Here is an 18,337-nt window from a genome sequence, read left to right on the forward strand (position 1 = left end):
GTCTCTACTGACATTTGAAGCAATCTTATTTGTAACCCTCGGTAAAATCAAAACTAAAAAGCAAATTACATACTTGAAATTCTAAAGCATTAAACATATTAAAGTGAAAAAATCCATACAAAATAAAATACAACCTACCACTGTATTTCAGAAAAATGCCAATATAGAACTGTTAGTCCTCAGGGCTCAGTCCTTATTCCCTTTCTCATCTTAGTTATTCCCTAGGTGGTCTCATCAATGCTCAGGATATTACATATAACTCACATGGCATCATGGTTCAAATCCATTTCCTCCCCTGAAGATCAAGGGTAGAGAAGATGACTACATCCAAGCCCATGGAAGATGTAGCACTGTCAAATGTCAGGCACACTCTGCTCTCCAGCCTTCTCCTGAACCACCCACCAAAGACTGAGCACATTGAACACATGGGGTTTGTGAGTTTTCATGTTTTATTTCCTTTCAAATGTACAAATCTTCCACTTTTAACAGCATGAAGTACAGCTTTTATCGAGAAGGTAAAAATAATAATAATAATAAAGCTATATCTACATCCTTATTTTTCAATAGGGAAGAAGCTGCACATAGAAACCTAAAGTTCCACAAGGGATGAAGAAGTCCTGGAACCCCCTGTGGTACAGGTGAGAAAGGGAGGAGACGCGGGTATGGAGAGGAGACTCAGTCCTCAGGGATGCCCTGGGCTTCTCACTTTGTCACACTGTGCTGACAGGAGACACACCATGAGATGCCAACTGCAGAAAGAGACATTGAGGGTTTTGGAATCATAGTACAGAAGGAGAGATCAGAACACATGTTGTAAACTCAGTCCCACACAAGGCAAGGCTTTCTTTCATACTGGGGAAGAAAATAGAAGAAATCCAAACTATTTCCTGGGAGGGGTGATACTCTAAAGTACTCAACTCAAATGTCTCAGTGTTAGAGTCCCCATAACCCAGGGGTCTATCCTCTGTTCCATCACATGCTACAGGTTAGGCCCAGCAACTTCTTACCTTTCTAAATGGTGAAAGAAGCATCAGAACTTAATCACTGTTCCTGCCTTTAACAGAACAAATGAGACTTGATCAGACACCACAAGATGAGCTGGCTGTGTTGCCCCATGGGCTTCTGTCCACCTTATCTCATATCAGGAACCATATCCCACCATACTTACTGGCAGTCTGAGTATAACTGATTCATCTTTCCCCTGTGGAAAGAAAACAGAGGGTAAGAGGCCAGGGAGGCAGCAGGGCCATGAAAGTCTATGAAAAGCCTTAATCCTAGCCCCAGGGAAGCTGGTAGAACTAGGACTGCAGGCTCAGGGAAGAATGTAAAACATGTAGGATATAAAGGAAGTGTAATAAAGTCTTTTGGGGGATCTGTTCTCAGCAGGAACCTTCCACTCTGATTATGTCTTTTCTTTCCCACGATCCCATGCACAGCAGATTGTCAGCACAGAGACTCAGGCAAGGCAAGCATTTGTCTGTGATACTTCTTCCTAGTTAATTGTTCATAACTGTACATCAGTGTGACTTTCATTAGCATACCCATGCAAACATGAATAAGGAGACCTCTGTGACACTTTATGCATCTTAAGTAAACACCTCTTCAAAATGTAGCTAAAGGTCTTTACATGAATCAAAAAAAAATATTTTCCCAGAATTGTAATTTTGGAAATTTGATCTTTTAACATTTAGTTATTTGTGATTTAGATGTAAGTTGTTTAAACTGTGTATATTGAGTCTGTCTGCATGTGGTTGATTCACATCTATAATCTCAGTACTAGGGAAGCAGAAATAGGAGAATCTCTGGAGTTTACTGGCTAGCTGATCTAACCAAATGAGTAAGATCCTATCTCCAAAAACGATAAGAAGTATGGAGGAAGACATACAGTACTGATCACTGGCTTATACATACATACACATAAACACACATATATACACAAGCAAACACACATACACATGGACACATACACACATATGTACGTACGTACGTGCATACATACATATATGACTGAGCGTATAACTACATTATAAACACAGCATCTACATCATATACTCATAGATAGACAATAATAACATAAAATAAACTATTGTGTCTTTTAAGATGGTGGACCAAATGTCTTCCCAGTGAAGAGGCAGGGACAATTCCAACTAAGACCTGGAGTCCAGAGGTGAGAAAAAGGACTCAGTCAACCCTTTTGCTTACCTGCACCCCTCCTCTTGCACACCACAACAATAGTGAGCACACCTCCCAGGAGAACCAGACTAGCAACGATGACCATGATGACAACAGATGATTGAGAAGATCTTCCTGGGAAAGGAGTGGAGGATGAGAGTCATGATGCCCAGTTCTCAGTCCTGATCTTAATCTAGGCTCCTTCTTTCCTTGACTCTGTTACCCTTCTCTTCCTTACCCCATTTCAGGGCAAGGGGCTCAGTTAGCCCCTCATGGTGCACATAGCATGTGTATCTCTGCTCCTCTCCAGAAGGCACCACCACAGCTGCCCACTTCTGGAAGGTCCCATCCCCTGAAGGCCTTGTCTCCACAAGCTCCATGTCCTGGGTCAGGTCCTCTTCATCCTTTTGCCAGGTCAGGGTGATGTCAGCAGGGTAGAAGCCCAGGGCCCAGCACCTCAAGGTAGCATCACCTTCGGGTCTAGGGTGATGGGCCACATGTGCCTTTGGGGGATCTGGGTGGGGAAAAGGTGGAAAATTCAAGTATTTTGCATTCTTTTTGGAGAGTCACTGGAGATCATATGAGCATCCTCTGGATGGACAGAATTAGAGCAAAGGAGGGATGTAAGCACCATATGGGAGTCTGGATTCAGGGACCTATCATGATCCATTCCTTGGAATGTTCTAAAATCTGGGTTAGTGCACTGAATAGTTTTATGTCAACTTGACACAAACTAAAGTTATATGAGAGGAGGGAATCTCCGTTAACAAAATGACAGCATAAGATCAAATTGTAGGCAAGACTAGAGGTCATTTTCTTAATTAGTGATTGATGCTGTGGGGCCCAACTCATTGTGGGTGGTTCCATCTCTGGGCTTGAGGTCCTGGGTTCTATAAGAAAGCAGGCTGAGCAAGCCATAGGGTGCAAGCCAGGAAGCAGCACTCCTCCATGCCATGTAGATCAGTTATTTGACTTTCTGTCCTGACTTATTTCAATGACAAACAGTGCTGAAAGGGTAAGCCAAATAAACCCTTTCTTCCCCAACTTGCTTTTAGCCATGGTGTTTCTTTGTAGCAATAGAAGCCCTAAGAGAGAATCTAGTAGGGAGCTTCACATTTCCCATCTCTAGTCCTGATTAGGTTGAGCAGAGACTCACAGCATCAGTGCAGTGTGACTTCCAAAGACATTAGGGGTGTTCAGAGAACCAGACCTGAAAGAGGCCATGGTTCACAATGAGCTGCAGACTGAATGGAAGTGGTTGGTTGTGTATCTCAGGGTGTTTTCTCCTTCCATTCTGGGAGAGATTCAAATGTTCTGAAAGTAGGGTCAGCCCTGGGGACAGTCACTCTCTGATGTTGGATCAGGAAGGCCAGTACCACTCTTCCTCCTCCTTGTGCAGTATTCCAGCGGATCTGGTATTTCCCCCCTCCCCAGACATCAAGAGCCTCACTTGTAGGTTTGAGGGGTTTATCTTTGCTTACTAAAAGTGGTTCCTAGTTGTTCCTCATACCTGCTCGCTGAAGAATCTCCTTGCCATTCCGCAGGAATCTGTGGAGCAGCTCCAGGCACTCTCCCTCCACATAGGCCCTGAAGTACTCTGCTGTGCCAGCTGACTCGAAACGGCTCTTCGTGATCTGAGACACCATGTCCACTGCAGTCCAGGAGCTCAGGTCTTCATTCAGGGTGATGTAATCTGAGCCATCATACGCAGCCTGATAGTGGGCTCCAAGTAGGCGCATGTCTGGCCCTACCTCACAGGAAACCATCCACTGCAGGATGTGAGAGCCTAGCCACAAACAGGGTGTCAGCCTTAGCCACCTCACCCTGCTCCGCCCGCCAGCAGGATTTGGACCTAAACTGAAAGTGAAACCGGTTAAAGGTTTCTGAGAGCTCTGAAGCCCAACTCCAAACTTCTAACCTGGCACCCAGGGCTACTCTGGTTTGGCAATAGACAGACTTAGGAAGGAGTCTGACCCAGGCCTAGGGTCACTCACCGCCTTCACTCTGGTTGTAGTAGCGGAGCAGGGTCCGAAGGTTTGCTCTGGAACTTTGCGCAATGTTCTTGACCTTGAGTTTCAGCTCCTTCCAGTACTCTGGTCTTTCCTTCTCCATCCAAGGTGCACGAGGCTCCATCCTCGGAATTTCCTCAATGCTATCACAGCGCTGAAACTGCATGTCGTCCACGTAGCCCACAGAGATATACTGGGGCTCCCCACGGCCCGGCCGTGACACCGCAGTGTGGAAATAGCGCAGCGAATGTGAGCCTTGGGGCGAGGCAGGGTAACATCAGAACCCTTCCCTGATAATCCCAGGCCAATGAGCAAGCAGTGGGTTGGGGGTGGGGCAGGGAGCGGAACTCAAGTCCCTGCAGAAAGGGATCTCCAAGCACCTGGTCCCGATGCCGTGATCCTCCCTTTAGAGGTTATTTCCTTCCCGACCCCTGAACTCACCAGAACCTGTTTGGGTAACAGTAAAAGAGACCACCACCAAGTGCAGGAGAGCGCGGTTGCTTGAGGACCCCATCCTTCCCGCGGTAGCCCTGATTAGATTCGCTAAGTACACGCCACCCAATTAGAATGAGAATTGGAGAAGCGTCATCAGTATCCAGGCAAAAGTACCCGACAACGTTTACAGAAAAGGGGAAATTTAGAGGAAATGGGGGAATCTCCAATGATGGGTTAAACCTGGAAACTGGGCTTGGATTTTATCTCTGTTCTCCTACACTGAGTACTTAATGTCACGTTTCCTAGAACATTTCTAATATTCTAGGATCAGTATGTTCTCTAAAACAAACAAAACGGTTTTTGGTTTGTTTGTTTTATGTGTACTGATGTTTTGCTTATATTTATGTATGTGCACCTCGTGAATGCCTGGTGCCAGCAGAGGCTAGAAGTGGGCATCTGACACCCTGGAACTGGTGATACTGGTCCTATCAATTGCCACATGAGTTCTGGAAATAAGACCCAGGCAGACTCCATGGATAACTTTTATGAGTTAGGTCTACCAATAATTATCACTTGGGGTGCACACTTATAAACCCAGTCTCCAGAACAGATAGAATTTTGGAAGGAGTTCAAGGTTGTCTTCAGCTAGGGAGTTCAGTAACACAGTGAGATGAGGATCTCTGGTAAAGAATGTTCCAAGAGGTCTTTTTTTTGTTTTGTTTTTTTGTTTTGTTTTGTTTTTTGTTTTTTTGAGACAGGGTTTCTCTGTATAGCCCTGGCTGTCCTGGAGCTCACTTTGTAGACCAGGCTGGCCTCGAACTCAGAAATCCGCCTGCCTCTGCCTCCCGAGTGCTGGGACTAAAGGCGTGCGCCACCACGCCCGGCCCAAGAGGTCTTATGGTCAAACTTTTTAGTTATTAGGAGTGGAAGCCCCTGGGTTTTTCTTGTTTGCAAGCTCTAAAGTCCTCCCATCCCACTGGGGATCCAAGCAAGGGTTCTTGGAGTCAGTGTAGGCACAGGAAACTGACTTGGATGCAGATTCATTAACACAGTTGGCAATTTGGGAAATAGCTCTGGCAGATAGAAAACAAGGACAATATTTAAACAAAAATATTGAGATAAAGTCTAATGAATCTAAAGTTGATTTTAGCAGTTTGATGATTTGCCATAGACAATATGCTTACTCAATTTGCACTCAGAAATCATATTAGTCACAAATGTCACAAATGAACTATTTAGATGGTATGCTGTATTTCAATAGGCCCACTTACTACTTCTGCCCTGTCTGTATATAAACAGCAGTCCCTACAGGTAAATTAGCCAAACGCTCACCCCTATTGCTCAATCTCCATGTTGTTTCGTCTTGTTTTATATTTTGAGACAGGGTTTCTCAGTCCTATCTGTCCTAGACTCAATTGGTAGTTGATGCTGGCCTTGAACTCACAGAGATCCTCCTGCCTCCGCCTCCTGAGTGTTGGGATCAAAGGTGTGCAATGCCATGCCAGGTTCAGACTCCATGTTCGATCACAAATGATCCACGGGGTCAGTAGAACTCAGCTTAAAGCTTGTCATTTTAATTTGCAGTATATTACTCTAAGTTTCATGAATCTCTGCATTCACTATATGTTGGATTTCTCAAGAACTGCTATGGTGCTGCCCCATCTTTGATATTATTGCCACCCTTTTCTCCCTACTAATTGGCAAAAAGTTTTACCAAAATGTTATTATTTTTAACATCAATGAAATGACTAGAAGAAAAAGAAAATAAGTGACTTGATTCTTATGGGAAAAGAAATTTGGACAGAATGATTCCTTGGAGAGAAAACCCCAAGATGTTAATGCCCAAGATGCTGCTGGGAAAGTATGAGAGGATTCATTCTGGTCTTCCCTCTGTCAGAACACAAAGTGAGATCTGCTGAGATTAAGCATTGTAAGTATAAGTAAGTTCATATATATGCATTCTAAAGTATGTACTGCAGCTTAGACTGATGTAACACTGGCAGAAAATTTCTCTCATTTCCTCCTATTTCTATCTCTCTCACTTTCTCTTTTTCCCCTCCCTTCTTTCATCCCTCACTCCCATCCTTCCTTAGACAAGTTGTCCTATAGGCCAAGCTAGTGTGAAAATCTCAATGTAGCTCAGGTGAACTAACTTTTTCAACTCTTTTTTTAAAAATTATTAATTCAGATATTTTTTTTACTTTAAATCCCTATCAAAGTTTCCCCTCCCTCCATTCTTCCCAATCTCTCCCTTTCCACTCCCCTCCCTCTCTCCTCACAAAAGGATCCTCCAATGGATATCAACCCTCCTTAGCATTTCAACTTTCAGTGAAGACTAAACACATATTCTCCTACTGAAGCTACGTCCCAGTTAGGGAAAAGGAATTCAAAGGCAGGCAACAGAGTCAGAGACAGCCCTTGCTCCTGCTGTTAGGAGTCCCACAAGAAGACCAAGCTGAGCAACTGTTACAAATGTGCAGAGGCCTGGTGATCCTCTATCTCTTGAAATCTTGGCTTATGTGTAATGTGCCTTCACATGGACTTTCAGGGTCTTATTTTTTCCCTCTGATGAAAGGAAGTTTAGACCACAGCAATGGGTGAGTGAGGGTAAGTGGGGGACATCTTTAATTGCAGGTGGTGAAAATTACACCATAGACAGAGTAGGTTCACTGTATAAGTCACTGTCTGGAAATCTTTTATTTTCCTGGTTTGTTTATAGATTTGTGGGAGAGGGATGTGTACTCTGGGTGTCTGTGAAACTTTCAGATCTCAGGATAGGCTGTGTGATCAAGCATTTGATATGTTGTAAATATATTCAGGACTTGTGTGTGTGTGTGTGTGTGTGTGTGTGTGTGTGTGTCTGTGTGTCTGTGTCTGTGTCTGTGTGTGTGTGTGTCTGTGTGTCTGTGTCTGTGTGTGTGTGTGTGTGTGTATGAGAGAGAGAGAGAGAGAGAGAGAGAGAGAGACTTTAGTGGATCTGGTGATAGAGTTGGGCACATGCATTCATGTAAGAATGAAAGAGGAGATAAGGAGAAGGGAGAAAGACCAAAGAATTAGAGTATTCATCTCTCATCTGAATTATCTGTTAAAATCAATATTCATCAAAGTAACAGGTTATGTTCCCAGTGTTGGTAACAAATTAGGTTATATTTGGTGTTAAATAATCACATGACTATGTAGGAGTGTTTATAGTGGAAAGGGGTGAATATATTATGAAAAAAGATAAAAATAATTTGTGAACTGTAATAGGATATACTTCTTACATCATTTCTTGTACATAGTCCCAAATCCTTGGCCATGTGTGTCAGTTAATATGATTTGTGATTCTTGAAATGCCCTACCATCAACAGTTACATTTAGAACATTTCTCCTAGCTTTTCACAGTGGCAGTATCGTAGCCAATGAGGTTTATCCGAGGCAAGATTATTGCTAATTGAGAACATTTCTCCTCCACATGTGTGCATGGCAGGCATCTCCTTGCTGTCTGTGTTGACTCACTGATAATATAATTAAATTTCCATACTGCTTCTGAGGCTATCTAATCTGAATACATCATACAGGACAATAAAATGACAAAACCACTATGCCTCTGTTGCTAAAGTCATTTACTCAGTCTAGGACATAGATCACTTGTCTTTGGTGTGTTGTTTTCATGTGTTCTAATTATCATTAAATTTAACATCATGGTCAGGGGAATCTTGTGGATAAAGTGTAGATGCAAACTGTGATAACAAGTAAATATGATCTCATGAAGTTTGCTATCAAACACTGAATAGGTAATAATATAGGCTCTTAGCCCAGTAAATGCACATAGGGCAGGTAGAAATGATAGGTGTTGTTTTAGATGCTGGGGTTGGTTACAGTATTGAAAAAATTTAGAAAGTATTTTTGTTTCTCCCTAGTTATTTCTTTTAAGTTGAAGATATGTAATAAGACTCAATACACCAAATTAACATCCAATCTATTGATAACAACAGAGCAGAGAAGGGCAACAACTCTGTGTGTGTGTGTGTGTGTGTGTGTGTGTGTGTGTGTGTGTATGTGTGTTTACAATAGATAGAAAAACACAGAGTTTAGAGTAAAAATGATGGAATTATCCATGTAGACTTATCAAGTGTAAGAATATTCACTCCAGTGGAGAACTGGTGCTGAATTGGAGGTCATTGTGGTTGAGACAGGAAGTTAAAGAGCAGAGAGAGATGCACAAATAAAGTGGAGGAAGGTGATGCAGAGTCTTCTAGTTCACCACAGTGGGTTAGACCTTCAAATAACATGGAAGGCACTGGAGAGCTCAGAGCATTACACATAGGTAACAGTAATCCCAGGTGGGTTTTAGGAGCAATATTTCTTGGTCATGAATGGAAATAATGTTGGTTTAAGACTCCATATAATTTATACTTATTAGTAAATGCATTAGGTACATTGCTTTTTCTACTGGTCACCTATAATAACACTGAGTAGCTAAAAAGATTGAATATTTTCATTCTGCCCAACCTTTGTATAGAATAGGAATTTAAATACTTGAAAAAATATACTATAGTTTTAAAAAATCTCCAGTGATTTTTATGCTGTGGCCAAGGGGACAAATGAGAACCTATACTTAGAATAACTAACTGTAGGATTGGTGAAATTTCTATTTTATGGCTTTCTGTGGTTCATTGCTTCCATAGGATGCCTCCTATGCCATACATTTGAAAAGATTTACACATTTTTTCTTGTTCATCTAATCAGACTAATTTGATACTTGAATTCAGTCATGTTCCTAAGATGAAGGAAGAAATAAGATAATTACTGAAACTTCACAGTTCAGACAGGTGCCTGTACATAACCAGAAGACACACACACACACAAAAAAAAAATTCTTTCATGATCTTGCTATTGTGCCAGTTCTTCTCTATATTACCAAACTCTGGACATCTTTAATAGAGAGAAAACTGTACTTTTACTAATTTCAAATATTGTCTTGACAGTCCCAAATAGCTAAATATGACTCGTAGCTGACTTCAATGAATGGTATTCTGTACAAGTATTTATGAATTACACGATGTCAGGAGTGAGAATTAGAAAAACCATGGTGACCAGCCAGAAAGAAAGACTGCCTAGCTAGGGGTGGAACAAGTGGGCAGAGCCACACTTAGGAGTTTCCAGTAACCAGGCACAGTACACTATGTGTAGTTAATAGGAAAGAAGAGACACTAGAGGTATTTCAGCAATAGAGTCAAGGCAAAACTGAAATGTTTGCAGCTTGAATTATAGTAATTAAAGTACAATGAGTGTGGCCAGATACACTGTTGATGTAATTATCATTGGTTGAGTTGGTGAGAAAATGTCCAGTTAAGGTAAGGAAAGAAAAGGTGAGCAAGGGGCTGAGATGAGGAGGAGTTTGTGGAGAACAATGCTGTAACACTGTTTACATATGTGGGAATGAAAGACATGGATGCACCATGTGTTCAAGTAACACCAGCAGGAAAATGCCTGGAGGAAAGGTATTTCTTTGCTGAAATACTAAAATGAACCACAGAAGGGAACAATGCAGTACCCACTTCTGACTCCAATCACTACTAAGCAATTGTCCACTTCATGACAAGTATCTGATGGTTTGAGTTTTTTTGTTTTTGTTTTTTGTTTGTTTGTTTGTTTGTTTTTATGCCAAGCACTAGGCATACTTTGAAGAGGAAAATCAGATTCTGCTTTGATCTATCATAATATAACTCATTTCCTTGTGAAAGAGGCAAATACTAACTTAAAACTTTACTAAATATTTAATATGTAGGGTGTGTGTGTGTATTTTATAACATCCTCCATTTCACAAGTGTGAAATGTACAAGGTAGATCTGCCAGTCAAAGAACCATGACTTCCCAGAAAAGAAACTGACAAAGCAAGGATAAACCTTATGGTTTGAAACCATGTATTATCTCTCAGGTCAGTGAGGTACTGAGATTAGGAAAACTGAATCTGTGGTGGAGCTTTTGGTTGTCTTTTGGATTAGATAAACACACAATGATTAGACACTAGTGGCTTAAGGAGAGTTACGAGAAGTCATACACACTTCCCACATCATCCTGTGTATTGCTCTATGCTGTCTCAGACTCCATCAAAAAGGAAGATCTTCTCTCTTCTACTAAATCTTTGATCCAAAATAAATCTTTTTTCATTGCTTAGCGTGTAATATTATGCTAGCAACAGAAACTGACCGAGACCCAAAATTAGTACTGAGAAATGTGAATCTTGCTGATAACTCATTGAATATGGGCAGTGAGGCACAATGAAGTTTATGAGGCATCGCCAGATCAAACTAATAAGAGCCCTAGAAGCCACACGAGACCTTATTCAATTTCATAAAAAGTATGTTTATCTTTACAAATTCTTTTAAATAAATAAGTAACATGATTATATTTTTGAAGGAACTCCCTTGGCAGCAGTGTGAACAATGCATTCATTGAGGCAACAATAATTACAATTAGTCACCCAGGAAACAGCAGTATTCTACCTAGTCTTCTGGAGATTTGACCAGAGTAGTGACTTTATGGATGGTCAGGAACATTTATTGAAACAGCACTGTCAGCAAAGCACTAAACTAAGTACTGAGATGAAGTCTCTGTCTTCAAAGGAATCACAGTCAAAAAGATTCACAAGAAACTTGTTATTCTATCATGGAACACAATGGTTAAATAGCAAATCATTCACTCAGAGAATTCCTGGAAGACATTCAAAAAATTGTCTTTGTTTCCCTAGGGAGCCATTTTAATGAACTCCAAATCTTGTCCCTCCCTTTGCTATTCTAGTTTCCATTGCTCAACGTTGTGAGGGAGACACATTGCCAAGGGACCAGGTCTGGGTGGATGCCATAGTTGCCTGCAGCAAATATATTGTCTTCACACCAATTTCTTCTTGAAATACAAGACCCACGATGAACTGCAGTCAGGCTCCTACATTCATCCTCTTGGGATTGTCCAGAAACCTAGAGAAATGGCAGCCCCTCTTTGGCATCTTCCTTGGTCTCTACTTGCTAGGACTTTTAGGGAACCTGCTACTTCTGTTAGCTATTGGTGCTGATGTCCACCTCCACACCCCCATGTATTTCTTCCTCAGTCAGCTCTCATTTGTGGATCTTTGCTTCATCACCACCACAGCCCCTAAAATGCTGGAGGCTCTGTGGACTGGAGATGGATCAATCTCATTCTCTGGATGCCTGACTCAGTTGTACTTCTTTGCTGTTTTTGCTGACATGGATAACCTGCTTCTAGCAGTCATGGCTATTGACCGCTATGCTGCTATCTGCCACCCACTGCTCTACCCACTTCTAATGACTCCTTGTAGATGTAGAGTTCTGGTCAGTGGGTCATGGGGAGTAGCTCATTGTGTGTCTCTGACCCATACTTTGTTGTTCTCTAAGTTATATTTCCGTACCAATCAAGAGATTCCTCATTTTTTCTGTGACTTTGGGCCTCTCTTATTGCTTTCCTGCTCTGATACATACCTCAATGAGAGTCTGATGATGGCTTTGAGTGGAGTTTTAGCAATCAGTGCATTTCTCTGCATTATAAGTTCTTATGGTTGTATTTTTTATGCTGTGGCTAAGGTTCCATCAGCACAGGGGAAACGGAAAGCCCTGGCCACATGTAGTTCCCACCTCTCTGTAGTCCTCCTTTTCTATAGCACAGTCTTCGCTACCTACCTGAAGCCCTCAACTAATTCTAGTTCCTCTGAGGAGGTGGTAGCTGCTGTCATGTATACTCTGGTAACTCCCACTCTGAACCCCTTCATTTATAGTCTGAGAAACAAGGATGTTAAGAGTTCATTGAGAAGGATCTTGAACATGGTGAAATCTCAGGACTAAGGAAGGATCATACTCTGCATCACTATCACACATGCAAAGTGAGTAAGTTAATACCATGGCTCATGGGAGAATTATAATTCTCTCATGATTGCGATGGATAATCTTCAGTGTTAACTGGACTCCATTTGGAATCACCTTCAACGTACACCTTTGGGCATGTCTGGGAAGGTATCTCTGAAGAGATTCCACTGAGGAGGAAAGATGCACTTTGAATGTAGGTGGAACCATCTGTTCCATAAAATCATCCTAATCTGATAAATGGAAAAAGAAAAAAACCTAGCTTACTATCATTATTCATCCCTTTTTGCTTGTTTACTACACATGCAATATGACCTGGGACACTATCTCCCTTCTGTGGTTTTCTCATCCTGATGTATTTAATTCTTCAAACCATGAATTAAATGAAACTTTCATTTCTACATTGCTTGTCAGGTATTTTGCCACAGCAACAAGACAAGCACCAAATAAAGTGATCTACTGAAAATAATACTACTTTGGGTTTGGTATTCTTTAATTTGTCTTCTTATATTCCTATATCTGATACATGAATATCTATTTCTATCTGTGGCAGTAGACTTCCAACCCCAATAAACCCATGCAACAGTACACAACTCGTTTTTTATATTTATAAGGTGCACATCTATATTGGGTAGATCTACCACTACACTAATTAGTTTCCCAGCTGTGAGATCCCTTGCTACTTGAAGTTTCTTCAGGCCATGTGATTCTGCTCCATCTTCCTTTCACCTTTTCTTCCTCCATCCTCTTTCATTATCCTCTACCCTTCCTCTACCCTCTAAAGCCCCAATCTCCACCTTTCCCTTCTACTGCCCAATCACAGGCTCTAGCCTTTATTTGACCAGTTAGAATGGGGAGAAAGTTCACATGAAATCACCTGAGTAAGTGATCCACTCCTTGTTGGGGCAACCCCCCTTGAGGAAGCAGAATTAGCATAAGAATACAAACAGCACCAGGGCAACTCACAATATTTCCCACTTTTAATCCAATTAAAAGGCTCTCTTTACTCTCAGATATAAATTGAACACAACCATTACCATTATGCAAATTATATAGTATAACAGACACATAGCACCCAGTCCATCATTTTTGTCATTTTAGATAAAGCACTCCACCATCTATCCTAACTCAAAGAGCTTACAATTCTATTCCTGAGTAATGTTCTGGTTTAACATGTATTACCATATGAAAAACATCCTCTCAAATCTATATCATTTCTCTCAATGCTAAACAACTTGAGTTGACTATGAAACTGTAACTAGTCTTCAACCACATCAAAATCCAAGAGTGACTTAAACATTGCCTGAAAATATAGGAAGAACAAAACATAGCTTCCAAAACTTAACCAAGCCAGGTGTGGTGGCTCATGCCTTTAATCCCAGCACTTGGGAGGCAGAGGCAGGCAGATTTCTGAGTTTGAGGCCAGCCTGGTCTACAAAGTGAGTTCCAGGACAGCCAGGGCTATACAGAGAAACCCTGTCTGGGAAGAAAAAAAAAAACAAAACACTTAACCAATTTGTAGAGACAGATGACTACCTGGACAGTCTTTCATTCCTCAAAACTTTGGAGCATCAGTTTTCAGTCTTCTGGCCCAGGATCATCTTACAGACCTTTGTAAACAAGAATTGTGAAGGACTGCTTACTCTGTATTGGCAGAACTATCAGTCGACTATTCCACATAGTGTGTCCTTTTCCCAGATAGTATTTTTGTCTGTAGATGAATTAAGGCAATTCTTGCCCTATCTTGTGACTATCCTTCCACTACTGGAGCAACTCCATTAATGCTCAAAGTGCTGTCAGAAGCAGACCTGTCTCTGGTCAAATAATCTTCAAAAAGGAAATGGCTGGGGAGATGGCTCAGCGGTCAAGAGCACTGACTGTTCTTCCAAAGATCCTGAGTTCAAATCCCAACATCTACATGGTGGCTCACAAAAAGGAAATGGCCTTAAATGTTGTATTCTGTGAACTTCTGATACTTTTTTTTAAAAAATCTGTCTATGTAAAAGTATATCTGAACTGTTAAGCCTTAAATAGTCTTGATCATTTCTATTTGAGTAAATTAAAAACACTTTATTATAATTAAATCCAAATCTAATATAACCATGAGTTTACTATCTGGCCTTTAATATGCATAACTTAATCATTCTAAACAGGTTTTTTGTTATGCCAGTTATTAGAGGGACTGGATCTAAATCTTGTATCCTCAGATTAACTAAGGGTACAAAGCCTATAAAAGAGTAACAATATTAATTTCGAATTTTGTATCAGTATAGGAAATTCACACCAATGAAAACTTTAAATCTGTATCAATCTACAAATTCTGTACCAATGTAAAATTATAACTTCAATTTGCATTAATTATAAAAGATTTCTACCAATGTAAGATATGGCTATTCAATGTTTTTTTTTAAGAGTAAATTTGATAACCTACCCCTATTTGCCTATTCCTTTAATTTATATGATATTATTATTATATCCACCTATCTCTTCCACCCCCTCTTCCTTTACCTAAGAAGGAAAGACAGAGAAGAAAGGAAAGGTAAAAATCTCTGCATCTAAGCTCTCTCTCCAAAGCTACAATATTGGTGAATTATCCCTTAAAATGACAACATATCTATAATTCATAAAATAACAAGAATCATCTACCCCAACTTAAGGGACTGGTATGATGATCTTCTTTTGTGTACTTGTAGCTGAATTGAAGTGAAAAATTCCCTTCTGGGGGCCCAAAGGGAAATAGGAAAATTGGTTTTGTCAAAGGAGGGCTAGTTGGCATCATTTTCCTTCAAGTCTCTATGTGCTGAGAAAGTTCACAGCTTAGCTGACATCCTGACAATAACAGTCTGAAAAGATGGATGGGTGACCTAGCTGTTCTGAAAATGTCCTGGGGGCAAGTCTTTAAAGGAAACAGCTTCAAAGAAGTTGAGGTAGAATCAAACAAGGATCTGGAATGGAAGGTCCTACATTCTCAGCATCCCAGAGTGTGAACCTTGTTAGGGCTGTCTTTCTCCTCTTTCATTCTGCAATATACAAACCTTACATGCAACACATAGCTTTGTAAAGGCATTTATATGGAATGTGGAGGGTGAACAGATCAGTTAATGAAAACCAATAAAGAAAGACAACTGCTGACCTGGGCACCTTCCTTGCCAGAGGAGAGGTGTCCACTCCGCCTGGGAGGGCATTGTCAGAGCAACCAGGAGAGCCATCTTGGTTTCTGGATCCCACAGAGACTAGACTGCACAAGTGAGAGTGTGGACTACAGAAGCTAACAGCTTCTGGGAGAGGCAGAAGCCACACAGCTTCTGAGGCAGACCTTGTTTCAGGCTCCAGACATCCAAGCACGTTCCCTGCCAGAGGAGAAGTGTCACCCCACCCTGGAGGGCTTTGCTGGAGCACCTTGGGGAGCCATCTTGGTTCCCAGATCCCTGTGAGACTAGTCTGTGCAGGTGAGAGTTTGGACTACAGAGGCTAACAGCTTCTGGAACAGGCCCGGTTTCAGGCCTTCATCTTCTGCCAGGAGGCAGGTCCGATATCTGTGCACCTTCCCTGAAAGAGGAGAGTTTGCCTACAGACAGTACTCTAATCACTGAAAATAAGGAGAGAGCTAGTCTCCCAGGTCTGCTGATAGAGACTAACAGAATCACAAGAGGAACAAGCTCTAACCACAGACAACTATAACAACTAACTCCAGAGATTACCAGATGGCGAAAGGCAAACGTAAGGATCTTACTAACAGAAACCAAGACCACTCACCATCATCAGAACCCAGCACTCCTACGTCAGCCAGTCCTGGGCACCCCAACACACCCGAAAAGCTAGACCCAGATTTAAAATCATACCTCATGATGGTGGTAGAGGACATCAAGAAGGACTTTGATAACTCACTTAAAGAAATACAGGAGAACACTGAAAGAATTACAAGTCCTTAAAGAAAAACAGGAAAACACAACCAAACAGGTAGAAGTCCTTAAAGAAAAACAGGAAAACACATCCAAAAACGTGATGGAAATGAACAAAACCATACTAGACCTAAAAAGGGAAGTAGACAAAAGAAAACCCAAAGAGAGGCAACGCTGGAGATAGAAACCCTAGGAAAGAAATCTGGAACCATAGATGCGAGCATCAGCAACAGAATACAGGAAATGGAAGAGAGAATTTCAGGTGCAGAAGATTCCATAGAGAACATCAGCAAACCAATCAAAGAAAATGCAAAATGCAAAAAGATCATAACTCAAAACATCAAGGAAATCCAGGACTCAATGAGAAGACCAAACCAATGGATAATAGGAGTGGAGGAGAACGAAATTTTTCAATTTAAAGGTCCAGCAAATATCTTCAACAAAATTATAGAAGAAAACTTCCAAACCTAAAGAAAGAGATGCCCATGAACATACAAGAAGCCTACAGAACTCCAAATAGACTGGACCAGAAAAGAAATACCTCCCCACACATAATAATCAGAACAACAAAAACACTAAAGAAAGATAGAATATTGAAAGCAGTAAGGGAAAAAGGTCAAGTAACATATAAAGGCAGGCCTATCAGAATTACACCAGACTTTTCACCAGAGACTATGAAAGCCAGAAGATCCTGGACAGATATTATACAGACACAACAAGAACACAAATGCCAGCCCAGGCTACTATACCCAGCCAAACTTTCAATTACCTTAGATGAAGAAACCAAAGTATTCCACGACAAAACCAAATTCACACATTATCATTCCATGAAACCAGCCATTCAAAGGATAATAACAGAAAAAAAAAAAAAAAACCAATACAAGGACGGGAACCACGTCCTAGAAAAAGCAAGAAAGTAATCCTTCAACAAACCTAAAAGAAAACAGCCACAAGAACAGAATGCCAACTCTAACAGAAATAATAAGAAGCAACAATTACTTTTCCTTAATATCTCTTAATATCAATGGACTCAATTCCCCAATAAAAAGAGATGACTAACAAACTGGCTACACAAACAGGACCCAACATTTTGTTGCTTACAGGAAACCCATCCCAGGGAAAAAGATGGACACTACCTCAGAATGAAAGGCTGGAAAACAATTTTCCAAGCAAATGGTCTGATGAAACAAGCTGGAGTAGCAATTCTAATATCTAATATAATCGACGTCCAACCCAAAGTTATCAAAAAAGACAATGAGGGGCAATTCATACTCATCAAAGGTAAAATCCTCCAAGAGGAACTCTCAATTCTGAATGTCTATGCTCCAAATTAAAGGGCAGCCACATTCATTAAAGAAACTTTAGTAAAGCTCAAAGCACACATTGCACCTCACACAATAATAGTGGGAGACTTCAACACACCACTTTCATCAATGGACAGATCGTGGAAACAGAAACTAAACAGGGACACAGTGAAACTAACAGAAGTTATGAAACAAATGGATCTGACAGATATCTACAAAATTTTTTATCCTAAAACAAAAGGATATACCTTCTTTTCAGCACCTCAGGGTACCTTCTCCAAAATTGAACATATAATTGGTCACAAAACAGGCCTCAACAGACACAAAAATATTGAAATTGAAACAAAAAAAAACTATACAAAGAATCAACCAAATGAGGAGCTGGTTCTTTGAGAAAATCAACAATATAGATAAACCCTTAGCCAGACTCATTAGAGGGCACAGGGACAGCATCCTAATTAACAAAATCAGAAATGAAAAGGGAGACATAACAACAGATCCTGAAGAAATCCAAAACACCATCAGATCCTTCTACAAAAGGCTATACTCAACAAAACTGGAAAACCTGGATGAAATAGACAAATTTCTAGAGAGATACGAGGTACCAAAGTTAAATCAGGATCAGGTTAATGAGCTAAACAGTCCTATATCTCCTA

At 40.8% G+C, this 18,337-nt stretch overlaps 2 protein-coding genes and 1 non-coding gene across 5 annotated transcripts; 2 read left to right on the top strand and 1 right to left on the bottom strand.

The window, feature by feature from the left end:
* Positions 1 to 371: 371 nt before the first annotated feature.
* LOC110312557 (saoe class I histocompatibility antigen, A alpha chain-like) lies at positions 372 to 4,734 on the bottom strand. Of its 3 annotated transcripts, none has more exons than XM_029471617.2 (8): positions 4,623 to 4,734; positions 4,167 to 4,436; positions 3,683 to 3,865; positions 2,411 to 2,686; positions 2,203 to 2,303; positions 1,169 to 1,201; positions 1,008 to 1,054; positions 372 to 749 (listed from the first exon to the last, which is right to left on the bottom strand). In XM_029471617.2, exons 1-7 carry the CDS (start codon positions 4,693 to 4,695, stop codon positions 1,031 to 1,033), a joined length of 960 nt encoding a protein of 319 aa, XP_029327477.1. In that variant the 5' UTR covers positions 4,696 to 4,734; the 3' UTR covers positions 372 to 749; positions 1,008 to 1,030. The 3 variants fall into 3 exon arrangements, with proteins under 3 accessions (XP_029327477.1, XP_021041908.1, XP_021041909.1); XM_021186249.3 differs by having other exon boundaries at positions 381 to 749; positions 3,683 to 3,958; XM_021186250.3 differs by having other exon boundaries at positions 383 to 749; positions 2,203 to 2,307; positions 3,683 to 3,958.
* Positions 4,735 to 7,988: 3,254 nt separating this feature from the next.
* On the top strand, positions 7,989 to 8,132 carry LOC115029807 (U4 spliceosomal RNA). The gene has a single exon (XR_003835365.1). It is a non-coding gene; the product is annotated as a U4 spliceosomal RNA (small nuclear RNA).
* Positions 8,133 to 11,527: 3,395 nt separating this feature from the next.
* LOC110284198 (olfactory receptor 1f45-like) lies at positions 11,528 to 12,457 on the top strand. The gene has a single exon (XM_021149889.2). The coding sequence runs from the start codon at positions 11,528 to 11,530 to the stop codon at positions 12,455 to 12,457; it is 930 nt and encodes a 309-aa protein (XP_021005548.1).
* Positions 12,458 to 18,337: the final 5,880 nt, after the last annotated feature.

The sequence above is a fragment of the Mus caroli genome, unplaced genomic scaffold (genome assembly GCF_978045245.1).
Source record: "Mus caroli unplaced genomic scaffold, Mus_caroli_1 scaffold_18, whole genome shotgun sequence".
Classification (NCBI taxonomy): Eukaryota; Metazoa; Chordata; class Mammalia; order Rodentia; family Muridae; genus Mus; species Mus caroli.